Below are 27,587 nucleotides of genomic sequence, written 5' to 3'. Positions count from 1 at the left end.
ACTGGCGCACAGACGCGTCTCTGATGTTGATTAATGTGTTGATTAATGTGTGCATTATTCTATCTGCTTCAGTGGATCAGTTGTCACAGAATGGTCCAACTCTTCTGATAATCTATTAATCAGTCGGAGTCATTATTTATGATAAAACAGGTCACCTTGTTAAATATGAATATCTTCTAGTTTCTTCTCTCCTCTGAATCCTCCTTCCTTTCCTCCTCCCTTGCTTCTCTCCCTTTCTTTCCTTTCCTCCTTTACGCACTTCTTTCTTACCTCTTCTTTACTTCCTTCCTTTTCCTTCCTTTACTTTCCTTCTATCCTTCCCTCCTCTTCTTCCCTTCCTTCTTCCCTATGTACTTCCTTTCTTCTTTCCTTCCCTCCTTACATACTAACTTAAAAACTTACATAAAGTGCAGAGCTGCAAATATGAACCGATGACACATTAAATTAATCTCCAACTATTCTGATAATCTATTCATCAGTCTGAGTCATTATTTATGATAAAACAGGTCAACTTGTGTAATATTTTCTAGTTTCTTCTCTCCTCTGGGACAGGAAACTGAATCCTCCTTCCCTACGTTCTTCCTTTCTTCCGTTCCTCAGTTTTATATTTCAGTAGAGTGAATATTTTTTGCGGTGTTTGGACTCTGAGAGAGTACGTTTCAGCCCTAAAATCAAAATCCCAGAGCGTGCATGGAGCCTCTTCCTCACGCTGAAGAAAAAATCATATTTCTATATTTTAATATCAGTATAAAGCAGTTTTGGAACCTCTGGAGAAGAGGAGGCGTTCAGGAGGGGCGTTCACACGCAGCACATCCTGTAAAGAGGAAACTCGGCTTCCTGTTTGAGCCCAGGCTTCACAATAAACCTCGATTGGCCCATTTCCTTCCGTGTTTCCTCTCGGAGGGAAAGGAGAAGTCCACGGCAGCCATGATGAGAAGGGGACGCTGCAGATCCACGCGCTGCATCCCATAGCCCTTCAGTCGCCTCCTCGACTCCTCCACTGACCTCCCTTCCTCGTCTTAGTCCCTCCCCCCGAGGAGGCACGGGAGAGACGGGAGGAAATGTGTTTTAGAGAGAGGAGACGTCCTTTCCTCTGAAGCCTCACATGAATACGTCAGCTGTTTGGGCATCTCTGCAGCTCTAGACTTTATGGAAGTTATTAGGGAAGTATTAGGGCTGCAGCTATTGATTATTTTAGTCATTGAGTATTCTACCGATTATTCCATCGATTAATCGAGTAATCGGGATAAGAAATACTTTTGTTTTATTGAAGAGCAATAATATACAATAGTTTGGTTTAATTTTTGGAAAAAGCTAAATATTTTATTACCTACATTGCTTACAACATCATCTCTCAAAAAACTAAACACATTAAGTGCATTGAAGTGCCACATTACATTGTTTTTAAAGAAATGCAATAACAAGCTCAAACTAAGGCATATATTAAACATACATAAACATGACCTGAAGTTAACTTTCAGAACTACAAGTTTCAACCTGAGACTGATCTGTATATATAGGCCTATATGTAAATAGTAGTTATACTCAACCTACAGTGCTACACCGCTCTGTTACACTTCTGCTAGCAGGTCGTTGATCAGCTGTTTCTCCGTGAAGAGAGAGAGTCAACAATCAGCTGTTTCTCTGAAGGGATAGTCAACAAGTCGTCTCTCTAGATCAGATTGTGGTCACCACTATGTATTTTCTTGTCTTTGTGTTTGCTAGTTGTTGTGTCCGGTGTAGTTTCATCGTCCATACGACTCTGTGATTTACTTTTGTCAGGTCCGCTTCGTAGAATGGATGAAAGGAAGGAGGAGGAGAGAGGAGGAGAAGAAACTAGAACATATTCAGAAAAAAGACTTTGGTAGAAGTTAATAGGGTCATCTTTTGACATGAAATGTACTTTATTATAAGAAGTAAAAATGAAAGTTTGATTCTGAACTTTATTGTGGCTTCCTGACAGTAAAGTATAATACTCAGGTTATCACATCAACAGAAACAGAGTTTATAAGTTGTGTGTGAGGAAGAATCTTCCACTCCACCGTATGGAAACATTTCTACAAATTCGGCCTCAGGTGTGTATTCAGGGCTTTAAACTGACACCCGCCAAACTAGGGCTGAACGATTTTGGAAAATAATCTAATTGCGATTGTATTCAAAAATATTACGATTGCGATTCAATATGCGATTATTTTTTAAGCTCTTTGTCTTCTGTATTATTTAACAAAGACAAGCAATAAATCATTGTATAGTATGAACAACACAAGATTAGATAGATTAAACTAACTGCTGTTTCCTGGAGGCCAGGCCTGGATGTGATGATGAAATCAGGTGATGATGAATTTATATGAATGACATCTTTTATTGAACTACTTCAGTCTGGTTGTTACTCGTCTCAGAGTCTGGTTGTTACTCGTCTCAGAGTCTGGTTGTTACTCCTCTCAGAGTCTGGTTGTTACTCGTCTCAGAGTCTGGTTGTTACTCCTCTCAGAGTCTGGTTGTTACTCGTCTCAGAGTCTGGTTGTTACTCCTCTCAGAGTCTGGTTGTTACTCCTCTCAGAGTCTGGTTGTTACTCCTCTCAGAGTCTGGTTGTTACCCCCCCTCTCAGAGTCTGGTTGTTACTCCTCTCAGAGTCTGGTTGTTACTCCTCTCAGAGTCTGGTTGTTACTCGTCTCAGAGTCTGGTTGTTACTCCCCCTCTCAGAGTCTGGTTGTTACTCGTCTCAGAGTCTGGTTGTTACTCGTCTCAGAGTCTGGTTGTTACTCCTCTCAGAGTCTGGTTGTTACCCCTCTCAGAGTCTGGTTGTTACCCCTCTCAGAGTCTGGTTGTTACTCCTCTCAGAGTCTGGTTGTTACTCGTCTCAGAGTCTGGTTGTTACCCCCCCTCTCAGAGTCTGGTTGTTACCCCTCTCAGAGTCTGGTTGTTACTCGTCTCAGAGTCTGGTTGTTACCCCCCCTCTCAGAGTCTGGTTGTTACTCGTCTCAGAGTCTGGTTGTTACCCCCCCTCTCAGAGTCTGGTTGTTACCCCCCCTCTCAGAGTCTGGTTGTTACTCGTCTCAGAGTCTGGTTGTTACCCCGCCTCTCAGAGTCTGGTTGTTACCCCCCCCCCTCTCAGAGTCTGGATGTTACCCCTCCTCTCAGAGTCTGGTTGTTACCCCTCCTCTCAGAGTCTGGTTGTTACCCCTCCCCGTGGCAGTCTCCTCCACTCCATATCTTTATAATGGAGCTAGCTAACTGGAGCTAACCGCTAATCAGAGCTAATCGTTGCTAACCGAGCCTTCAGTTCTGTGTGTCTGTATCCATTAACTGCACGTATGGACTCGAGCCAGAATAAAACTCTTCATTTTATTAAAATGGCTGTAAAAGTTTTAAACTACAACTCAGAGTTGTTTGAATGACAGAAATCAGCTCCAGGTACGGCGTAGCGTTAGCGTGCTAGTTGATGCTTTCTCTGCGGGTGCAGACTGATTTGCTCTTGCGAGTCACGTGACCAAATCGCAGCCTTTGTGATTAGGAAATCGCGTTTTAACATATCGCCATATAATTGCACATGCAATTAATCGTTCAGCCCTATGCCAAACCGCCAAATGCGATCCAAATGAACTTTGGTGAGTAAGATTGTAAAGTTAGGAGTCAATGTGTCTGGGGATGAATGGAGCGGAGCGGCCAGCTGCAGAAACGATGCAACAGGTCAGTGTGGCCACATCTCTCTCTCTCTTTACCACCGAGACTTCTCTTACCTTTCTCTGGCTCCTCTATATCGACTACGTCCCGGGGTTGCTTTGTGCTGCAGGAAATTCCCCCGGATGCATGTCTGTTCTCCGATGTCCGTCCCCTTCCTCTTTCTCTGTGTTGGCGTTCTAACCTCCGGCTGATTTGTGAGGACTATGGTTAACTGCTCCTCAGATCTCTGCAGGGTAAATCCAGACAGCTAGCTAGACTATCTGTCCAATCGGAGTTTTCTGTTGCACGACTAAAACTACTTTTGAACGTCCACATGTTCCACCAAAACAAGTTCCTTCCTGAGACTATTTAGCAGAGGCACCGTGGCTCCGTCCGGAGCTTAGCCCCGCCCACCATGATTGTGATTGGTTTAAAGAAATGTCAATAAACCAGAGCACGTTGTCCTCCCATCCAGGAATGCTGAGTGGACTAGTCAGACCCTCCTCCGCAGCGCTGTGGATGAAGGTGTAGACATGGGAGACTATTACTGGCCAACACTGCTTGTAGAAATAATCCTACATTTCCCATGAACACGTTGTTGTGACGTGTCGAGCGACCGTCGGCTACGTGCATAGCGTGCGGTATCAATAACGAGCTACGCTGAGATGGAGAAGAAGAACGGAGCCAAACAAGCCAGAGGAGCTGACATTAAAGTCAAGAGTTAGAAAGAAAACAAACTAACGTGTGGCCAGGGGAGAATCTTTATTTAAGAATTTAATTTAAAGTCCTGTGTGGAACCATATAGATATAAAAAACGGACTTTATTTTGTGGTAACGAGTTACGAAGATGCTGAGTGGAGTAGAAGTGAAAGCTTCCATAAATATAAATAACAAAGTAAAGTACAATAACAGAGTATTTGTAGGGCTGCACGATTAGAGGAACATATCTAATTGTGATTATTATGGCTGATATATTCTGTAGATAGGATGTGTCTCTGCAGCATCCCAATATTTCATTCAGAACAGTTTGACACATATTTTGCCTTTAACAAATATTGTGCTCCCCTGCGATTTGGATATTGCTCTATATATACAGTATATATATAATAGTCCATGTTGCAGCCCTAAGACTTAGTTACATTACACCACTGCACACGGGACTAAGATCACAGACGAGTTCTGCTTATTATCACAGATGAACACGACTTCAGACATCTGATGAACTTCTCAGCTGTTCACCTGAGCAGGTGTGTTCCTCTTCCTCTCTGTGCAGCTTCAGGCTGCGTTCAGACGGTCCGGCTAAAACGCAGGTCTTTCTATTCATGTTGAAGGAGGGTAGTGTGTTTGGGCTGCTGGGGGGAAGACACACAAGGAAACACCGTGTCCTGCAGAGAAAAGTTGAGACTGACTTTGTAGAAACTCCCCCCTGTGTCCCGCTGCAGTGGCCAATCACGTAACAGAGATCAGACTTGTCGTCGTGCCTACATCCAAGTTCAGTTTTACTAGAGCTGGGCGATAGGGGGAAAATCAAATATCCCGATATTTTTGACCAAATAACCTCGATATCGATATTGTGGCGATATTCTAGGGTTGACAATTGGTGCTTTCACAAAATATTTACACAATGAGATTTTAGATCAATAATCCTCAGTAATGTGGATATAATGACTATGTGGGTAAAGGCAAATAATTGCACGTCTTTCTGGTGGGAGGAAACCCACACTCGTGCCAAAAACGGATCATCCACCAAAACCTGCTTGCTGTCCGTGTGAGCGTGCTCATCCTGTTGAAGCAGTTCAGATACAGTATGTCCACAGCTGTCCTGGGAGACTGCGTGGTGCTGGATAGTATTGCTCCTTTACAGTCATTCAGAGGCAGAGCCACCTTTCTAACACAAGGTTTAGGAGCTGCACTCCCTCTATGACAGCTGCTCAACAGCCTTTTACCCATGATGCCCCATTCTCCCACCTCACACCAGCGGGGACACTTTGGTGCATTCATTTCTGGACTCTTTCTAAATGACGCCGTTTCTACACAAATGTGCATAAAGATGAGTCAACGCACCTAGTGTTACCCAGAGTTCCCTCTGTGTCTCAGTGTGTCTCTGTGTGTCTCAGCGTGTCTCTGTGTGTCTCAGCGTGTCTCTGTGTGTCTCTGTGTGTGTCTCAGTGTGTGTCTCAGTGTGTCTCAGCGTGTCTTAGTGTGTCTCAGTGTGTGTCTCAGTGTGTGTCTCAGTGTGTCTCAGCGTGTCTTAGTGTGTCTCTGTGTGTGTCTCAGTGTGTGTCTCAGTGTGTCTCAGCGTGTCTCTGTGTGTGTCTCAGCGTGTCTCAGTGTGTCTCTGTGTGTGTCTCAGTGTGTGTCTCAGTGTGTGTCTCAGTGTGTCTCAGTGTGTCTCTGTGTGTGTCTCTGTGTGTGTCTCAGCGTGTCTCAGTGTGTCTCTGTGTGTGTCTCAGTGTGTGTCTCAGTGTGTCTCAGCGTGTCTTAGTGTGTGTCTCAGCGTGTCTCAGTGTGTGTCTCAGTGTGTGTCTCTCTGTGTCTCAGTGTTGGTTCCTGTCACAGTTTCTAGAACAATCCTCTCTCTGTTGGTCACAATAGAGACTCTCTGTTATTATTCAGCCTCGCTCTCCCACCCTCTCTCCCTCTCTCCCTCTCTCCCTCTCTCCCTCTCTTTTATTTCTCCTTCCTTTACTCTCTCTCTCTCTTTAGCTGTTCACTAACTTTGCTGCTTACTCTTCACTCAAGTGGACAAACTTATATTAGTTAATAGTTCTATATTTGTACATGAGAAGATGGAGGAGGAGGAGAGGAAAGGGAGTGTTTGGTGTTCTGGGAGGAAAGGCAAACAAGGAGTGTTTCTTCTTCATCATCTTCTTCATCAACATCTGTTAATGTTCAAGTTTCTACCATTCAGATCCTCAGCAGACACACACTCACTTCCTGCTGACGTGTGTGTATCCTGTGTGTCTGTGCGTGTGTGTCTGTGTCTTTGTGTGTGTGTGTGTGTGTGTGTCTGTCTGTCTGTGTGTGTGTGTGTGTGTGTGTGTGTGTCTGTCTGTGTCTTTGTGTGTGTGTGTGTCTGTGTGTGTGTGTGTGTGTGTGTGTGTGTGTGTGTGTCTGTGTCTGTCATTGTGTGTGTGTGTGTGTGTGCGTGTGTGTGTGTGTTTGAAGTTTGTGTTACTATGTTTTTGAGACTCATGTTGATATGTCAGAAGTGTTATCCTCACTGAGACCGATGCGTCTCTGTTTTCTGCAGGTTTTAAAGGTCCCATGGCATGAAGATTTCACTTTTAAGAGTTTTTTTTAACATTAATATGAGTTCCCCCAGCCTGCCTATGGTCCCCCAGTGGCTAGAAATGGTGATAGATGTAAACCGAGCCCTGGGTATCCTGCTCTGCCTTTGAGAAAATGAAAGCTCAGATGGGCCAATCAGGAATCTTCCCTTTATGACGTCATAAGGGGAAAGGTTACCTCCCCTTTCTCTGCTTTGCCCGCCCAGAGAATTTAGCCCACCCATGAGAGAGAGAGAGAGAGACATCATGGCTTTCAAACGAGCAAAGTGGCAGTTGGTCAAGACCACACCCTCCACCTTGCCCCCCCCCCCTCTCCTCGTCAGTAGCTACAGACAAAGAAATGGTACATCCTAAGGAAAGCTCATTGTGGGACTGGCTCAAGTTGCTGTAATTCTGCACCAAGGCTGAATTTAGGGAAAGAGACTTCAGATACAGTATTAGGGGACCACTAAGGTCTATATAAAGAGACTTCAGATACAGTATTAGGGACCACTAAGGTCTATATAAAAGAGACTTCAGATACAGTATTAGGGGACCACTAAGGTCTATATAAAGAGACTTCAGATACAGTATTAGGGGACCACTAAGGTCTATATAAAAGAGACTTCAGATACAGTATTAGGGGACCACTAAGGTCTATATAAAGAGACTTCAGATACAGTATTAGGGGACCACTAAGGTCTATATAAAAGAGACTTCAGATACAGTATTAGGGGACCACTAAGGTCTATATAAAGAGACTTCAGATACAGTATTAGGGACCACTAAGGTCTATATAAAAGAGACTTCAGATACAGTATTAGGGACCACTAAGGTCTATATAAAAGAGACTTCAGATACAGTATTAGGGGACCACTAAGGTCTATATAAAAGAGACTTCAGATACAGTATTAGGGGACCACTAAGGTCTATATAAAGAGACTTCAGATACAGTATTAGGGGACCACTAAGGTCTATATAAAAGAGACTTCAGATACAGTATTAGGGGACCACTAAGGTCTATATAAAGAGACTTCAGATACAGTATTAGGGACCACTAAGGTCTATATAAAAGAGACTTCAGATACAGTATTAGGGACCACTAAGGTCTATATAAAAGAGACTTCAGATACAGTATTAGGGGACCACTAAGGTCTATATAAAGAGACTTCAGATACAGTATTAGGGGACCACTAAGGTCTATATAAAGAGACTTCAGATACAGTATTAGGGACCACTAAGGTCTATATAAAAGAGACTTCAGATACAGTATTAGGGGACCACTAAGGTCTATATAAAGAGACTTCAGATACAGTATTAGGGACCACTAAGGTCTATATAAAAGAGACTTCAGATACAGTATTAGGGGACCACTAAGGCCTATATAAAAGCATCCAAGGAGCACCATGTCATGGGACCTTTAAGGTGAAGAGTCTCTGTTGTCTGCAGGTTTTTAAGGTGGAAGCGTCTCTGTTGTCTGCAGGTTTTTAAGGTGGAAGCGTCTCTGTTGTCTGCAGGTTTTTAAGGTGGAAGCGTCTGTTTCCTCATTGTTTATCTGCAGCTTGGCCAGCTTCCTCCTCTTGTTCCTCTCAGATTAGTGTTTCTCTGCAGACTCCTCCCGCCTTCACTCCGACACTTTGATTGGTTTTGGGTTTTAGCTCTTTGAAAAACCAAATGTGTCTTCAGACAGTCACACTGGAGAGAAGTCCAGTCACAGTATGTGTGTGTCTGCGTGTGTGTGTGTGTGTGTGTGTGTGTGTGTGTGTGTGTGTGTGTGTGTGTGTGTGTGTGTGTGTGTGTGTGTGTGTGTGTGTGTGTGTGTGTGTGTGTCTTAGTTAGTTCTAGTTCCAGTAGAAGTCTTAATAAACTTTCAACAGTCTCTCAGCATCTTCTCTGAGTTAGTAACGGACATTAAAAGGGTTTGAGGTAGATGAGTGGGTCTGTAAATATAGATTTATTATAAATAAATAAATCCTGACACAGAGAACAGAAGCAGCTGAAGTCAGGAGGAGGAAACAGGAAACTGCTGTGACTCACTTCCTGCTGACCTGTGTGTGTGTGTGTGTGTGTCTGTCTATCTGTGTGTGTGTGTCTGTGAGTATCTCTGTGTGTGTCTCTCTGTGTGTTAGTGTCACTTTTTCCATTATTTTTAACGTTTTTTTTAACCCTTTCTACACTTTGTCGTCAGTCTAACTCATTATAGGCCTAGATTGATTTATTTATTTATTTTTTGGGCATTTCTGCCTTTATTGGTCGGATTCGAACCCTGGACCTTCTGCGTCGAGGAACAAGCCTCTGTACATGTGCGCCTGCTCTACCAACTGAGCTAACCGGCCACATAGGCCGAGATTTTTTAAGAAACTACGGGTAGGGGAAGAAATGGATACAGCATCGACATGAACTTCAGTTTCCTTCATAAAAATCTTTCTGTCTTAAATGTTTAAATTTCTCCACCTAAACTTAGAATTTTGGACAAAACGGGAAGAGACGCCTTATTAAACACATCAGAGGGAAACACACATTCCAAAATCTTTCAGGAAATCCAGAGACACACACACACACACACACACACACACACACACACACACACACACACAGACACAGACACGCACACACACACACACACACGCACACACACACAGACACAGACACAGACACAGACACACACACACACACACACACACACACACACACACACACACACAGACACAGACACAGACACGCACACACACACACACACACACACGCACACGCACACACACACAGACACAGACACAGACACAGACACAGACACACACACACACACACACACACACACACACAGACTCACACGTTTTTCCTTTTGAAAGACCTCCACCCTTCCGTTCGAGCCACTCCTTGTATCCTGTGTGTCAATGTATGTGTGTGCGTGTAACTCTCTGTGTGTGTGTGTGTGTGTGTGTGTGTGTGTGTGTGTGTGTTTCCTGTGAAGGAGGACATTCAGTCCGATGACCTCGCTATCATCATCGTCCTCTGATTGCCGTGGCTACGTCTCAGGTCCTTAAACTGCATCCTTGTTTACTTGCTTCCCTTCCCTCGTGTCTTAGTCCGTCCTAGGGAGGAAGCATGGGGGGGGAGTGTGTGTGACTGTGTGTGTGTCTGTGTTTGTGTGTGTGTGTGTGTGTGTGTGTGTTTCTGAGTCTGCTGACTCCAAAGGTCAGAGTTCATGATGCTGCAGAAGCTGAAAACCAATCCTGCTTCTGTGTCAGTCTGCTGACATCATGTTTCTGTGTCAGTATGACATCATGTTTCTGTGTCAGTATGACATCATGTTTCTGTGTCAGTATGACCATGGGCGTAAATCTGATCTAACAGTAGGGGGGGACAATAAACATAAAATTTCTGAAGAGTAATTTTTGAAGGTGACACAAATAATACAGCCACAATTATACTGGTAGAGGACATGTGTCCACAGAGGAAAGCCTTCATACTATCATTAGTGTAGCATGGAGACTGGACCATTATCCTTCTTTTCACTGGTTCTCTTGATTCAATGAAAAAGCTGATTAAATTGACCAAAATATTCTTCTTTAAAACCATGTATTTATTTTTAAGTTGTTTATAATCAAGCCACAAAAAATACCTTAAAACATAATGACTTATTTTCAAAAAGTGTCCCCATATAAAAGAAATACAATACTTTTGTACACTTGTTAAATTAGGTGATCATAATGTAAATGAGTGAGCCACTGGTAAAGCTCATCTGCTAACCCTGACAGCCACACAGCTCCAAAAATATGAAATGAGCTCAACACACTTACCTGAGATTCTCCACCTGACTGTCCCTGGTCTCCCTGAGACTCTCCACCTGACTGTCCCTGGTCTCCCTGAGACTCTCCACCTGACTGTCCCTGGTCTCCCTGAGACTCTACACCTGGCTGTCCCTGGTCTCCCTGAGGCTCTACACCTGACTGTCCCTGGTCTCCCTGAGACTCTACACCTGACTGGCCCTGGTCTCCCTGAGGCTCTACACCTGACTGTCCCTGGTCTCCCTGAGGCTCTACACCTGACTGTCCCTGGTCTCCCTGAGACTCTACACCTGACTGTCCCTGGTCTCCCTGAGACTCTACACCTGACTGTCCCTGGTCTCCCTGAGGCTCTACACCTGACTGTCCCTGGTCTCCCTGAGACTCTCCACCTGACTGTCCCTGGTCTCCCTGAGACTCTCCACCTGACTGTCTCTGGTCTCACTGAGACTCTACACCTGACTGGCCCTGGTCTCCCTGAGACTCTCCACCTGACTGTCTCTGGTCTCCCTGAGACTCTACACCTGACTGTCTCTGGTCTCCCTGAGACTCTCCACCTGGCTGTCCCTGGTCTCCCTGAGACTCTCCACCTGACTGTCTCTGATCTCCCTGAGACTCTCCACCTGACTGTCCCTGGTCTCCCTGTTCTTCAGGTCTTTCTGTCTCCTTTGCCTGTGACATAGTGACATTAGTAATTCCATAAGCACCCATTCTTATAAAGATGTTACCAAATTGTCTTGATATGAGGACTTATTGTACTTACTTGGCGTTTTGTTGTACTGAAAAAGGATCTTATGTCTGTTTTTCTTTTCTCTGTCATTTTATCTGAGCAACAACAACACAAATCTTTAACGTCAGATGTCTAAATATGAGTTAGTTTCATAGGTTCACCACGTGGTCATATTATAATTATAAAATGATCTTACGTCCTTCACATAAATATTAGGTTTCTTCTGGGACAGAGGATATATATTTAACTGATCAGCCATTAATTTCATATTGAGCAAAACACAACTGTAGATCTTCAATATTAACCCTAATATCAGTTCACACACATAACGTTAGGCTTATCGCCGTGGTAACGTTAGTTGTAGTGGGTGCATTTCTATCCAACAAGCTATTAAACAAGCTAGCTAACGTTACATTATATTGCACTAACATAGCAAACTTTTTGTCATAACTAATTCATTAATTACTCAGCATCATTTCTATTTGAGAAAAGAACAACTTCATCTGATGTTTAATGTGAATAAAACAGCCTTGAACAGCCTACTTACTACACTCCTGTCACTACCGATGTGACTGTGAGTCTAGCCGACTCAAGCGCACTGCACAGATCCTACAGCAGGCAGTGGACCAAACCACTGGGAGGGGGACTCAAACTGTTTCTAAACTTAAAGTGCCCATATTATGAAAAAATCACTTTTTCTGGGATTTGGGGTGTTCTTTAGTGTCTCTGGTGCTTCCACACTCATACAAACTTTGAAAAAAATCCATCCATGTTGTTTAGAGTGAGATACGGTTTCTGAATGTGTCCTGCCTTCAGTCTCTGGGTGAGCTGTTCAAAATCAGCACGGCTTGTGACGTCACAAGCCGAAATGAACAGGCTAACCGCAACCATTAGCTCATAGAGTTAGCATGCTAATGCTAATGCTAACGCTAGCATGCTAACGCTAGCATGCTAACGCTAGCATGCTACCTCATTCTCAATAGCAAAGCACTGCTACAACACACACAAGTTCACCATAATCTACAAAAGAACTACTTCCATGTGCGCCCTCATTTAGAAGTCTCCCAGCTAATCCTGCCTTGTAACTGACCCAAGTTGTAGAAACAGCCTTTCTTTTACTGTCTATGGAGCTAGCTAGCTGACATGATCTACATCTGAGCTACTGGGCATGTGCAGTGCAATCAGAGATAGTACAGAAGAAGAAGAAGAACAGAGGTCTCACTCTGTAGCTAAAACAGAGACCAGCTGAAAAGAGGATCTGCAGCAGTGAGAGAGAGCGGTGCAGTACAACAACAATATGGTGTTTTTTGAAAATGAAACCATGTAAACCTATTCTGGTACAACCTTAAAATACAATTATGAACCTGAAAATGAGCAGAATATGGGAGCTTTAAAAAGCATTGTTGGGGGTTTGTATTGTTGGACAGATATTTACGTCATTATGTTATTTACAATACGCAACATTGTTTTAATGATATTTCTAGGTGGGGACAACCCTTAGAGGGGGGGGGTCCTGACCCCCCCAACCCCCCTGGGATTTACGCCCTTGAGTATGACATCATGTTTCTGTGTCAGTATGACATCATGTTTCTGGTCAGTGTGTGTGTGTGTGTGTGTGTGTATGTGTGTGTGACTGTGTGTGTGTCTAACTGTTGTCTGTGTCTCTGTGTCTCCAGATGGACGTCTGTCCTCCGTCCCTGCTGTAGGTCAGTGATGGCCGCCGTGTTTCCTGAACGTGGTGGAGACAGTATCAGATCCAGACTCCATGTTGGTCGTCATGGCAACGCTGGACGCCAGCACGCCGGTTGAGACGCTTCTGGCAGCGATCCATCTGGAGAGGTCAGAGCTTCGACACATTTCTCTCTTTTTCAGATGTTATGGTCCCTTTTTTTTAAAGCTTTAAATCAAGTTGCACACAAGAAAAAAAGTCCTGTCATGTTCCTTTAAGCGTGATTTACTGTATGCTTCTGTGTTAAGTCTACGCTGTGGCTACATGGACGTACCGGCCTCGACGCCGTAGCCCGTAACCACACGTCGCTCGGCCGTGGCTCGGTAGCGTTGCATTCCCCCCCGACTCATGTCCTGGTTCTCCTTCTCCATAACAACATGAAATCAAGGAGAGGGTTAACTTCTGCTGCAGATTTCACACGGAGGTCAGAAAGAACAGGGGAGACACACACACACACACACACACACACACACACACACACACACACACACACACACACACACACACACAGAGTTACTGATTACTGATTATAAATATCTCGGACTGTGGCTTGATGAGAAACACTGTTTTAAAGGAGCATTCCGGTCACTTTCAACCCGTATCTCTGTTGTGTGTAAATGTGGAGTGCTGTCAGTAGAGAGAAAAATGAAACCAATCGGTGCTGTTTACACCGTGTTATCCTCCTGCTAGAGTTAGCACCCAGGAGGCTGAAACAGGGCAGGTTTTAAACGTGCTTTTAGCCTCTTAACATGTTCAAAATGTCATTAAAAGTGCCTCCCCATGTGGAGTGATTCCTTCTGAGTGAACTCAGTGAATCTGACTGCAGTAGATGTGAAAGAAATGCATGAAAGTTGTGTTAATTCAGCTCTGTTTAGTTCTGGTGTTGAGATGATTAGACGAGTTCTTAGGGAGCGTCTACAAACTACAACACAGAAAAGAGATACTACTAAACAATTTATTAATTTAATGATTAAATCAGGTAGTGTCTCCAAACTTACCTTAATTATAACTTGTCTCCTGCTAGTTGTACTACAGCACTTACTTTTGAAAAATAAGCATATGCCTATTTTTTGAAAATATTTTAGTTGTATCTCTTTTCGGTGTTGTAGTTAGTAGACGGTCCCTAAGCACTCGTCTTCAACACCAGAACTAAACAGAGCTGAATTAGCACAACTTTTATGCATTTCTTTCACATCTCCTGCAGTCAGATTCACTGTGTTCACTCAGAAGAAATCACTCCACATGGGGAGGCACTTTTAATGACATTTTGAACATGTTAAGAGGCTAAAAACAAGTTTAAAACTTGCCCTGTTTCAGCCTCCTGGGTGCTAACTCTAGCAGGAGGATAACTCGGTGTAAACAGCACTGATTGGTTTAGTTTTCCTCTCTACTGACAGCTCTCCACATTTACACACAACAGAGCTACGGGTTGGAATCAACCGGAATGCAGTTACATCTCCATTGAAACAATTAGACTGTTTATCATTCAGCCCTTAGATTGATCACTGGTGATAGTTATAATACACACCACTGTGTTCTCTATAGGAAGGTTGGCTGGTCCTCTCTTTCCTTGAGGCACCACTGGCACGTGTTTGTTTTTAAAGCCATTAGTGGTAACCTTCCTCTCTATATCTCCTCCCATTACTTTGGAATCTTGGTTTCTATCAAACCAGATCCAACAATTGGCTCACTCTTAGGGTTCCTTGCGCGCGATCAGATCTTGGTAAAACGGCCTTTCTTCGATGCCCCTAGCACATGGGACGCTCTGCAACAAACTCTGAGGTTAGAGGTACTCCCATCTGCTACTGGTTTAAACATTTGGTGTTTAATCTCCGCTCTTTAGAATGCAACGGTCTTTAGTTTTGTTCATGTTTATTTCTCATTGCTGCTGTTGTTTTTTGTGTATGACTCTTGATGTAAACTCGTCATTGAAAATGAGGGAAACCTCAATGCCCTTTGAGTATAAATAAAGGTTAAATAAATAAAACACACACGCACACACACACACACACACACACACACACACACACACACACACACACACACACACACACACACACACACCGACCCACCAGTATAAACTGTATTTGCGTAGCTACAGAGGAAGCTCTGCGTGGAGCGTTAGGGGCTCCGTATGTTACTGACATCGTCAGAGCAAATCTAAACTTCGGCCCTGCTGACTTGAAGTTAGTTTCCGTTGTTCCTCTGCAGGTTCCAGGACACGTTCCGCCGAGCTGGTCTCCTGGTGGCTCGAGACTTCACACACCTGGACAACGACGCGCTGGTCAGCCTGGGAATCACCGCCACGGGACACCGCAAGAGGATCCTCCGATTGGTCGGCCACATTCAGAGGACGGAGAGCCAAAGAGCCAATCAGAAAGCTGATCTCCCGCGGGACCGCTGCCAGTCTGTGTCGCTGCGGCAGCCGGCAGGTAACGACGGCATCGCTCATCGTTGTTGTTGCTTATTTCAAAGCTGTGAATGCCTTTTCGGAGGATTTTAAATGCGTCTGTCAACGTTTTCGTGGTTTATTTCCAACAGGTCACTTTGAGGCGTTGAGGAACAGTTCGGCTCCGAACCTCGCCGCCATGCTGACCGACGCTGAACGCAGCCGCCCGGCGCTGAAGCCCGTTCCCAAACCCAGAACCGTCTTTAATCGCCGCAGAACAGCGCCCGTCCACTTCTGTCCAACGCCGGACCCACCGCCCCCCAGGTCTGCTGGAAGACTTAATAATAATAATAATAATAATAATAATAATAATAATAATAATAATACATAACTCCCTAATTACCTCCCTCCCTACCTCCTTGCCTCCCTAATTCCCTCCCTACCTTCCTCTCCACCTCCCTCCCTCCCTAATTACCTTCCTCCCTCCCTCACTACCTACCTCCCTAATTACCTCCATACCTTCCTCCCCACCTCCCTCCCTCCCTCCCTCCCTCCCTCCCTCCCTAATTACCTCCCCACCTTCCTCCCTACCTCCCTACCTACCTCCCTCCCTCCCTACCTTCCTCCCTCCCTCCCTTCCTCCCTCCCTACCTCCCTACCTCCCTAATTCCCTCCCTTCCTAAACCCATTATCTGGGTAACATGACGACGATATAACTAAAAGATGTATTATGGGATTCATTCAAAACTTTAATGTGTTTGAAAAAGTAATGAATAAAAACATTTAAATGTGACTGAAAGAGGCTATTATTATTATTATTATTATTATTATTATTATTATTATTATTTGTAGAGTAACATGTTGAATTGTTTCAGCTCTGCTCCCAGGCGGCTTTCCCAGGATTCCATCTGTTTCACCGTGTTAGAGGGTCTGACTGCAGAGAGCACGGCGCCCCCGCCTGCCGACAGGTTGACCTCTGACCCCGGCGCCGCGGCGACCACGCCTGCCGACAGGTTGACCTCTGACCCCGGCGCCGCGGCGACCACGCCCGTCCGTAGGCTGAGCCAGGCCGAGCGGCGGCGGCCGAGTCGCAGCCTGTCCCTGTCGGACGCCGGAGCGCTGTTACCGCCCGTCCCCCCGAGGCTGTACCGCGGGACCCCCCCCGCCACGTTCCAGGGGTCCCCGCCGCCCTCGTCCTTGTCCTCTTCTTGTTCGCCTGTACGTTCGGAGCAGAACCAGACACTTCCTGTGACTTCCTGTCCTGGTAGCCTTGACAACAGCCGGCTCTCTGGCTCCTCACCATCCGGTTCCCCCGGAGGTGTCGGCATGGAGATGGTTTCTAACGAGATCTACTGGGGGACGTTACCCGGCACCAGCGGGGGGAGGAGCCAGAGCTGCCAATCGTCAGCTCCGCCCACTCCGCCCAGACTACCGGGGGACAGGAACCGGGAGAGGAACAGGTAGCTCACGCTGGGTCCACACACGGACGTTTTCACAAAATACGTTCCACACAGGGCTTTACATTTACTGTTTTAATCACCAGCCAACACGGCTAGTAGATTTTTAAGTTACCGGCCAATCAGATTCTCCCCTGGCCACATGATTGTTTTCTTTCTAACTCTTGACTTTAATTTCAGCTCCTCTGGCTTGTAGGGTTGGCTATCGATTGGATGTTTACAATAAGGCTAACGCTAGACTACAGAGAAAGGGGGATATTTTTACGTCCGTTTCAGAGCGACAGAGAGAAAATATTTCAGTCGACACGTTAAGAGGAACCGCCCAGATTTCTTGGCAGAAAACAGACCAATCTGGAAACACATGGTCCTATCCTGCACCCAGCGCAGCGCAAAGCCCGACCCAAGTGTCTTTGCTAGTTCAAGACTGACGCAGTTGTCAGTTTCCCGTCCAGCGCCCACGTCGTTTAAATAACAAATACACCTGCGCCATCTGTGGCCCATGGCTGGTCTTACAGGGAGGTGTGTTCAGGTGCATTCTGGTCGTGCTGGTCTTACAGGGAGGTGTGTTCAGGTGCATTCTGGGCGTGCTGGTCTTACAGGGAGGTGTGTTCAGGTGCATTCTGGGCGTGCTGGTCTTACAGGGAGGTGTGTTCAGGTGCATTCTGGGCGTGCCGGTCTTACAGGGAGGTGTGTTCAGGTGCACTCTGGGCGTGCTGGTCTTACAGGGAGGTGTGTTCAGGTGCATTCTGGGCGTGCTGGTCTTACAGGGAGGTGTGTTCAGGTGCATTCTGGGAGTATTGCTATCTTGAGGCAGCAGGAAGTGATGGCACCATTGACCAACAAAAACCTGGTCTAAAGTCAATAACGCAGCATTTCATTATTTTAACAGAGCATTAGTAAAATGCTCCTAGGCTCGTGCACAGCACGCACACTATGCTAATGCTATAATAATAGCAATGCTCCAAGGTCCAAACGCGCCTGGCTTTTAAAGGGAATGGGAGATGATCTCTGATTGGTTGATTGCATGTTACGCCCAAAACACACCTCTGATTAATGAAGACACTAAGTACAACCCCTTTAGAACCATGCGCCCGGCGCACGGACCCTTTTTTCCGACGTTAAACTATTAAAAGTGGATTTGGACACGCCCTAAACACACCTGCACCAGGCGCTTCACGCCGTGACCTCAGATCGTTAAAATAGGGCCCTCCGTCAGTCTTCCCTGACAGCATGAAACATGAAAGAACTATTGAAACTAATTCCTGAAGACGTCTCTCCGTGTTTGTCTCGTAAAAGGTTAGATGGCCAAGGCCTCTCTGTTAGCAACCTCGGATTACAGCCATGCGTAGCCTTTAGCGCCATCTTCTGGCCGAACTACGCTGTAGCCCAGTTTATTCCTTCCGAACCAGCTGATGGAAACTCAACTAATTCACATAGCAAAAGTTTACTGAAAGATTTCACCAACTGAAAACACGGCTGCTGACAGTTCGTTCGTGTGTGTGTTTGTGTGTGTTTGTGTGTGTGTGTGTTTTCAGTGGCAGCACTTTAAGTAACAACTCTTCAGGATCAGCCAGAGGTGAGTATAGACTACCTGTAAACATGATATATGTTCAGAGTGAGACGTTTTTTTACTAAAAAATGTTGCCAAGAACAACCATTTAAACCTGGCCCGTTTTTATTTAGTTTCCCCCTCTGGTCTTTATTGGTTTGGGCACATCATTTGAGAATTTACAGGATCTAATGACACACACACACACACACACACACACACACACACACACACACACACACAGACACAGACACAGACACAGACAGACAGACAGACAGACAGACAGACAGACACACACACGGAGAATCCATTATTTTAATATCAGCTCTAATGTATAAATACAGGAAACATTTTTGTACATGTTTTTGAACTGTCTTGTGTTTTTTTAATCTTGAACTCCTGAGCACTGTAAGTTAAAGTTGCTGTGATTAAATAGGCAGATAATGGTCACGCTGGCTGTGTTTTGGGGTTACCTTAGCATCTATGCTACAGTACCCAGTTAAGTCTTCTGTGTAACAGCTTCCACAGACGACCCTGAGGAGGAAATCAGCCCGTACTGTGAAACCGTTTTCCAAACCAGAAGAAATCCACATGAGGTGAGACAATACGTTTCTTCCCTGTTAGAGGGTAACTTTGTTTTTTCTCACCCTGGACTCTCTGTCTCCATGTGTGTGTGTCTGAGTGTCTGATGGAACAACAATCTCTGAAACCGGTCCAGTATTAAACCAGAACCAAGCTGTAATGTAACCCTACAGGTCTAATGTTCAGCAGCAGTTAGAGTCACTAAAAGTTCTGTTGTTGCTGCTGACAGACTCAGATTATTATTCTAAGTGTCTGACAACATTATGGGATGGATCCCTACAGAGATAGACCTTTTAGTTAAAGAGTAAGATCCTTTTAGTTTAACATGAAACAGCCCCGAAATCACCATCACCAAACCCACCAGACTCCATGTAAATAATCAGGACTTTTGTCATCGTAAAAACACACTTCATTCCTGTTAGTAACCCTTTAACTTGTAATATGTCCAGTCTGTGATGATCGATCATATGTTATCCTGCAGAGTGAAAGGAGCAGACTGGAGGAGAAGGAGATGAGGAGGGGGGAGGACAAACATGCAGAGGATCATGGGTGAGACACCAGCAAGTCTGTGACGTTTTCTGTGTTAGCCTTGTTTGAGCACATACTGAGTAATTTATGACAATAATAAAAGCTTGACAAAAGTCTTGAACTTTATAACAGCAACAGAAAAGAAAGTTTAAGAGACAGTCAAACAATTCATTCATAAAAAGTAAATGTGTAAAATGGATAAACAAAGAGGACTAAGAGAAAAAAACACATAAATGCGTTTAATTTTGTGGATTGAGACAGCAAAAAGTCACTTTCCTCACAGTATAACGTTAAGTATCTCATCACAGTATGTTAAGTATTTCATCACAGTATAACGTTAAGTATCTCATCACAGTATAACGTTAAGTATCTCTTGATAGTATAACGTTAAGTATCTCATCACAGTATAACGTTAAGTATTTCATCACAGTATAATGTTAAGTATCTCATCACAGTATAACGTTAAGTATCTCATGATAGTATAACGTTAAGTATCTCATCACAGTATAATGTTAAGTATTTCATCACAGTATAACGTTAAGTATCTCATGTATTTTATCTGCATTCAACTTTAAGCTTCAGTTGCGCTGATTTTACAAGACAAATATATAAAGTTATATCATCTGCATATTGTCGGCACTCTGGAGTACCCCAGGGCTCTGTCCTCGGCCCACTTTTATTTTGTAGATGATTAATTGATTATTTTTTGTAGCTGAAGAGTTTACAGTGTATAAAGCAGACTCATTTAAAGCAGGGTTTCTCAAATGGGGGTACGTGTCCCCCTAGTGGTACTCTGGAGGACTTCAGGGGGTCCGTGAGTTAAAAGGCTATAGTTACTTCTCGCTTTTTTCAAAGTTTTTGTCGCTGTTTCTGAAGTTTGTCACCTTTTTTTGAAGGTTTTGTCTTTTTATTTTGACCTATTCTTGCCTTTCTTCATTACTTTTTTCTACTGTCTTTTTTTCTTCAAAGTTTCTGTCACTTTTTTCGAAGTTTGTCGCTTATTTGAATGTTTTGTCACTTTTGTCGCACTAGTGTTGCCTTCCTTCTTTCTACTGTTTGTTTTCAAAGTTTTTATTACTATTTTCGACCTATTCTTACCTACCTATTCTCCTACTTCCTTCTTTCTACCGTCTTTTTCCAAGTTTTTGTCGTTTAAAAAAAAAGCTTTTTCCATCATCATTTAAACATTTTCCAGGTCCAAGGCTGTTTTTTAGTAAATCTATCGCTGACATCGCTGTATTCTTCCTCTTTATAGAGACTTTATTTTCTACCAAAACTGATTTGCGCTGGTTAGGAGGTACATGGCTTAAAAACACTGTTCAAAGGGGGAATTTTATTGAAAAAAGTTTGAGAACCTCTGATTTAAAGTGTATAAAGCAGATAAATATTTTCTAACGTGTATGAATGAAGTTGCATTTGTCTTTCAGGTGTCAGAAGTTGTCGTGGACGAAGCGTTTGACTCAGGCTCTTCTCCCTGGAGACTCTCAGGGTTACAGCACCGTCGGAGAACCTGCACCCCCTGTTCGCTACGGAGAACCCCCGCCCCCCGTCCGATACCTCTCCCTGCCCGCCCACACCTATCCCTCGGAGGCCGATGAGGATCTGACCATCTCGCCGTACGCCAGCTACACCTCACTGACCGAGAGAGCGCCGCCCATCATCAGCGGCTGGCTGGACAAGCTGTCTCCACAGGGGTGCGTTTGATTCATACAGCTGGTTAGAACCAGGCTTCTTAAAAGTCATAAAAGGTCATAGTATAGTATGTCGAAAAGTCATAAAAAGTCATAGGATAGTACAGTGTTTCTCAAATAGGGGTACTTTGGAGGACTGCAGGGGGTACGTGAGTGCTTTTTGTCACTAGTTTTGACCTGTTCTTGCCTTCCTTCCTTCCTTTTTTTTACTGTCTTCTTTTTTTCTCCAAGTTTGTCAGTTTTTTCAAAAAACAATTCCGCCTTTTTCAAAGTTTTTGTCCCTGTTTTCTACGTCTTTGATACTCTTTTCCACCTATTCTTGCCTTACTTCCTTCTTTCTACCGACTTTTTCCAAGTTTTTACGTTTTTTTTAAAGCTTTTGTTGTCTTTTTTCAATGTTTTTCAGTTACATGGCTGTTGTTTGGTAAATCTATCGCTGGTCAGGGGGTATTCAAAGGGGGTACAATACTGAAAAAAGTTTGAGAAACACTGGTATAGTATGTTGAAAAGTCATAAAGTCATAAAGTCATAGTATAGTATGTCGAGGGAGAGCTGGCGTTTATATTGTTATGTTTAGACTCTGAATACTGTAGGAGAGCATGAAGAGGTTTCAGGGACTTTTAAGGATGTGTCAGGGTGCTTGAGGAGTTTCCGGGGGTGTTTGAGGAGGTTTGAGAGGGTTAGCATCAGGGTCCAAATTTAACTTTTCGTCCACCAGCCAAATGGCTAGTCAATGTTCACATTTCACCAGCCACTTAATAGAGTACCATTGGTTTTTTGGCTGGTGAGTGTAGCAAATGTACCAGCCACTTGCATATTTTACCAGCATTTGGCTGGTAGATGGTGCTAATTTGGAACCCTGGTTAGCATAATTTTAGCATATTGAGTATCCTCCCGTAAGCTGATAAACACTCAAACACGGAGGAATATCTGGAGCTCATCCCATGTTCTCTCCCCGCCAATCAGCCGCCATCAGCCGGCAGTGACACACAGCTTTGTGTGTGTGTGTGTGTGTGTGTGTGTGTGTTAGAGGTCAGAGGTCAGCGCTGGCTGCTGTGCTGCGTCTCCTCCTCTCGTCTCCTTCTTGTGTCTCCTCCCTTCTAAGGAGCAGCCTCGTCTCCCTCCTCTCTTCCTCCTCCTGCTGCTCTGCTCCTTCTTCTTCCTCCACTCGGTGTGTTTGTCTTTCCTTCACTTCTTTCCTTCTGTTTGAAATTCATGAAGAATCAGCTGAGATGCTCCATATACTGTCTCTCTGTCTCTGTCTCTCTGTCTCTGTGATGATGTCTCTGTGATGATGTCTCTGTGATGATGTCTCTGTGATGATGTCTCTGTGATGATGTCTCTGTGTCTCTGTGATGATGTCTCTGTGTCTCTGTGATGATGTCTCTGTGTCTCTGTGTCTCTGTGATGATGTCTCTGTGATGATGTCTCTGTGTCTCTGTGATGATGTCTCTGTGTCTCTGTGATGATGTCTCTGTGTCTCTGTGTCTCTGTGATGATGTCTCTGTGATGATGTCTCTGTGTCTCTGTGATGATGTCTCTGTGTCTCTGTGTCTCTGTGATGATGTCTCTGTGTCTCTGTGATGATGTCTCTGTGTCTCTGTGTCTCTGTGATGATGTCTCTGTGTCTCTGTGTCTGACATGTTGTTTTATGTTTCAGGAACTATGTTTTCCAGAAGCGCTATGTGAAGTTTGATGGCAAGAACCTGATGTACTTTGGCAGCGAGAAGGTACATAATATATTGATATATATTTATAATTAGAGAAATCACTTTTAACGATCCAATCGAATGTAACAAACTTTATTTAAACTTGGTCATAAAGACTCTCTAACTGCATCTTTCCGGAGGCGTCTGTCAGGTTTTCTTTCTTCAGTTCTTAGACCTGAACACTGAACTTTATTTCTGAGGTTTTTGTCTCTCTTTAATGATCCGATCGAATGTAAAGACTGACTCTGTGTTTCTGAGCCATGAGGTACATTCAGATCGTTTATGTTTTTATGTTTCAGGACGTTTACCCTAAAGGAGTGATCCCATTGGCTGCCATCCAGATGTCCCGCCCCGCCAAAGACAACAAGTTTGAGATTGTGACGAGTCACAGGATCTTTGTTTTCAGGACGGATAGCGAAGGTAGAAGAAGAAAACACCCAATCTGTTTTCAGTTGGGATCGTTTAGAAAGATATGTCAGCTGAGGATTTAGTTTCTCTTGGTTTCTTATCTGTACTCAGATGTACACAATGCCCCAATCACCACGGTAACTACTAGAGCTGTCAGTCTTCCTGTGGGTGTGTGTGTCTGTGTGTGTCTGTGTGTGTCTGTGTGTGTGTGTGTGTGTCTGTGTGTGTGTGTGTCTGTGTGTGTGTGTGCGTGTGTCTCTGTGTGTATGTGTGTGTCTGTGTCTCTGTGTGTGTGTGTGTGTGTCTGTGTGTGTGTGTGTGTGTGTGTGTGTGTGTGTGTGTGAAAATTAGAAATCATGATATTTTTGACCAAATACCTCGATATGGATATTGTGGTGATATTCTAGGGTTGACAATTGGTGCTTTAACAAAATATCTTCACACTTAGATTTTAGATCAATAATCATCAGTAATGTGTGTATAATGACTAAGAGGGGAAAAGGCAAATAATAGAACAACTACAACAGTGTGGTAAGTTCAGACAATGACATCACTTTACTGTAACGCAGCCTTTAAAACCAGGAGAAGACACTAATGTCATATCACAATATTAGGATATCCAGAATCTAAGACGATATCTAGTCTCATATCACGATGTCGATATAATATCCATATATTGCCCAGCCCTAGAATAAGGTCTTTGTGGTTCTGGTCCTCAGTGGTCCGGCGGCGCTGGGTCTGCACGCTGCAGGAACACGTCAGGGATCAGCTGGTGTTCGGGCGGCGCTGCTTCGGCGCGGGGTCTCCGTGCCAGAGACACGGCGCTCTCGAGCTGAAGGGAACCAAGTCCAAAGTCTACGCCGCCATCAACACGGAGCAGATCTGGATCTACAAGAGCCAGCAGGTCAGACTCAGCATTCATTCAGGTTTTTGTCACATTTTAGTCACATTTCTATCAGCAGTGTCAGCCCTACAAGAAGGTCAAAGGTTACATTCCTTCACATTCAACAACATTAAGGAACTGATTCTGTGGAAATAAATCGGTCACCTATCACTGCACCTTTTGTGTGTGTGTGTCTGTTTGTGTCTGTCTGCGTGTGTGTGTGTGTGTGTGTGTGTGTGTGTGTGTGTGTGTGTGTGTGTGTGTGTGTGTGTGTGTGTTTGAAACCCTCACTGTTGAAAATGTTCCTTCACAAATTTGAATTACACATGCACACAAAAAATTCTACAGCTACAAAACGTTTTTACAAGCTCAGATTATTTATTATTATTACTGACCATTATTTGATCCCAAGGAACAGAAACGTGTGTGTGTGTCTGTGTGCATGTGTGTGTCTGTCTGCTTGTGTGTGTCTGTGTGTGTGTCTGTGTGTGTGTGTGTATGAGACACAAGGGCCAAGCAGGTCAGAAGACCTGTTTTTGTCACTTATTTCATAATTTTTGTCAAATTTTTGAGGTTTTTGTCGCTTTTTTCAGCACTGATTCTGTGGTAATAAATATAGTTATTATATAGTAATAAATGGGTCGGCCATCACTGCACCTTTCCATTCTGTCGCTCATGTTGTTGTCAGTCAGTCTGAGTCTGTCAGCAGGAACCCAGTTTTATGGGACATTGTCCCAACATGTTTTTCAGCATGCAAGTTGTTGAAGGTGTATACACTTTGTGTCTCTTACTTGTGTGTGTGTGTGTGTGTGTGTGTCTGTCTGTGTGTGTCTGTGTGCAGTGTTTCCGTAATGGAATCGGCATCACGGTGATTGAAGCTCGTGGAGCAACAATCAGAGACGGGAAACACAAGAGCTTCGACCTCATCACTCCGTACAAAACCTTCAGGTAACACTACGCCACACACACATGCACGCACGCACACAGACACACACACACACACACACACACACACACACGGTTGTTGTGTCTTTTGCTATTTGTGCATCAGTTGTGGCTTTAAGATGGTTTTTGGGTTTCCGTGGACAGCTTCACGGCAGAGTCTGAGCGGGAGAAGCGGGACTGGATGGAGGCGCTGCAGGAGGCCATCGCGGAGACTCTGTCGGACTACGAGGTGGCCGAGAAGATCTGGTCCAACCGATCCAACCGGATGTGTGCTGACTGCAAAGCCCTGAACCCCGACTGGGCCTCCATCAACCTGTGTGTCGTCATCTGCAAGAACTGCGCAGGTACCAGACTTACACACAGACAGAAAGATGGAGCCGAGTTAAAGTCAGACAGATAGGAAGATACCTGACCTGAAGAAACAAAGAAAGATAGAGGAACAGTTAGTATATTTAGAGCAGAGTGAGTTCCTGTGTCACTGCGAGGACCTGTAGAGACACGAAACTGCAGAAACTGTCACCGTGCTGGTTCAACTGCATTGTGGAGTATGTGTGTGTGTGTGTGTGTGTGTGTGTGTGTCCCTGTGTGTGTGTGTGTGTGTGTGTGTGTGTGTGTGTGTGTGCGTGTGTCTGTGTCCCTGTGTGTGTGTGTGTGTGTGTCCCTGTGTATGTGTGTGTGTGTGTGTGTGTGTGTGTGTGTGTGTGTGTGTGTGCGTGTGTCTGTGTCCCTGTGTGTGTGTGTGTGTGTCCCTGTGTATGTGTGTGTGTGTGTGTGCACGTGTCTGTGTGTGTGTGTGTGTGTGCGTGTGTCTCTGTGTGTCTCTGTGTGTGTGTGTGCCTGTGTGTGTGTGTGTGTGTGTGTGTGTGTGTCCCTGTATGTGTGTGTGTGTGTGTGTGTGTGTGCGTGTGTCTGTGTCCCTTTGTGTGTGTGTGTGTCCCTGTATGTGTGTGTGTGTGTGTGTGTGTGTGTGTGTGTGCGTGTGTCTGTGTCCCTGTGTGTGTGTGCGTGTGTCTGTGTGTGTGTGTGTGTGTGTGTGTGTGTGTGTGTGTGTGTGTGTGTGTGTGTGTGTGTGTGTGTCTGTCCCTGTATGTGTGTGTGTGTGTGTGTGTGTGTGTGTGTGTGTGTGTGTGTGTGTGTGGATGTTTTCGTCTCACCTGAAACTGAACTGTTTACATTCGGGGGTGAATTCATTCGTGGAGAGTTGCCATGCTGGCATGCTGCTCATTCATTGGGCAGTTGTTGGTGATGTCATCCTGTCTTCACTGAGCCGGAGGTGAAGGTTAGGAGAGAGGAGGACTAGAACCAGATTAACAACAGAACACCTTGTTAGTCTAGAAGTTCTGATGTTCTGTTGAATGTCAAACTGTTTTTAGTTTGACGTAATTAATGTTTAATAATTGAACTGAGCGTAGGGATCTCCGTGAGGAATGGAAAGGCAAATGAGTAAAGCAGTATTAACATAACAGATGCACAAATTTACGAGATAAAAACTCTGAGAAATGTAGTTTTTTTTGTCCTAATACGCGGTGTGTGAGGTGATCCTGAAGCCATGTGGTTGTTGCTTTTTCTCGTATTTTCGAGTTAAATCTCAGAGAATATCCAAGTTTTTCAATGAATGAATGAATGAATGAAAGCTTTATTGCTCCGAGGTGAATTTGTTTTGCACTCAAGGGAGCCACATTAAACATTAAGCACAGTAAATAACAATAATAATAAAAACCTCCAACAACAATGAAGACGTAGAGCAGGGGTCACCAACACGGTGCCCGCGGCCACCAGGTAGCCCCCAAGGACCACATGAGGAGCCCTCAGGCCTGTTCTAAAAATGAAAATTGAATATTGATATTATCTCTTTCCCACCTTGTTAAGTCATTGCTGGTACAACAACGCAGCTATGGTGGTGACATGCAATCATCAGTCCATGAATCAATAAATAATTTAATAAATAATCAATAGTGCACGTTATAAAATGTCTATGTCTGTAATATCTGCCTTGGACTCCGTCTTGCTGCAGACTTTGCAGAACATTGTAGTAGTTTGTTGACCCCTCCATCCTGTCTGCAGGGCAGCACCGAGGTCTGGGGACCATGGTCTCCAAGGTCCAGAGTCTGAAACTGGACACCAGCGTGTGGAGCAACCAGATCGTCCAGGTGAGACCAGAACCAGAACCAGAGCTGCTCCTATGTAGGGTTGGGCATCGAGAACACATTCCTACTTGGAATAAGTTTCCATCGGAATCGTTTCTTTATTGGAATCATGTGGAGGATGT

General features: G+C 44.5%; 1 protein-coding gene and 1 long non-coding RNA gene across 3 annotated transcripts in view; one reads left to right on the top strand and one right to left on the bottom strand.

The window, feature by feature from the left end:
- The window catches only part of arap3 (ArfGAP with RhoGAP domain, ankyrin repeat and PH domain 3), a 51,035-nt gene that overhangs the window by 341 nt on the left and 23,107 nt on the right, over nt 1-27,587 (top strand). The window contains exons 2-15 of one of the 2 annotated variants that reach the window (XM_031301407.2): nt 13,125-13,287; nt 15,389-15,609; nt 15,719-15,890; nt 16,442-17,026; nt 18,559-18,599; nt 19,092-19,168; nt 19,636-19,703; nt 21,110-21,376; nt 23,034-23,103; nt 23,382-23,502; nt 24,210-24,394; nt 25,215-25,321; nt 25,463-25,662; nt 27,383-27,468. In XM_031301407.2, coding sequence (XP_031157267.1) covers nt 13,214-13,287; nt 15,389-15,609; nt 15,719-15,890; nt 16,442-17,026; nt 18,559-18,599; nt 19,092-19,168; nt 19,636-19,703; nt 21,110-21,376; nt 23,034-23,103; nt 23,382-23,502; nt 24,210-24,394; nt 25,215-25,321; nt 25,463-25,662; nt 27,383-27,468 — 2,274 coding nt within the window. In that variant the 5' untranslated portion in view covers nt 13,125-13,213. Of the gene's footprint in view, nt 1-13,124; nt 13,288-15,388; nt 15,610-15,715; nt 15,891-16,441; nt 17,027-18,558; nt 18,600-19,091; nt 19,169-19,635; nt 19,704-21,109; nt 21,377-23,033; nt 23,104-23,381; nt 23,503-24,209; nt 24,395-25,214; nt 25,322-25,462; nt 25,663-27,382; nt 27,469-27,587 lie in introns of both variants that reach the window. The other variant, XM_036006305.1, reaches the window with a different exon arrangement.
- LOC118496181 lies at nt 6,590-17,193 on the bottom strand. Its single transcript, XR_004898667.1, has 3 exons — nt 17,079-17,193; nt 12,941-12,944; nt 6,590-6,601 (listed from the first exon to the last, which is right to left on the bottom strand). It is a non-coding gene; the product is annotated as an uncharacterized LOC118496181 (long non-coding RNA).

The sequence above is a fragment of the Sander lucioperca genome, chromosome 1 (assembly GCF_008315115.2).
Source record: "Sander lucioperca isolate FBNREF2018 chromosome 1, SLUC_FBN_1.2, whole genome shotgun sequence".
Lineage (NCBI taxonomy): Eukaryota > Metazoa > Chordata > Actinopteri > Perciformes > Percidae > Sander > Sander lucioperca.
Note: the sequence above shows the minus strand (reverse complement) of the source record. Positions and strands in the feature narration are given on the sequence as shown.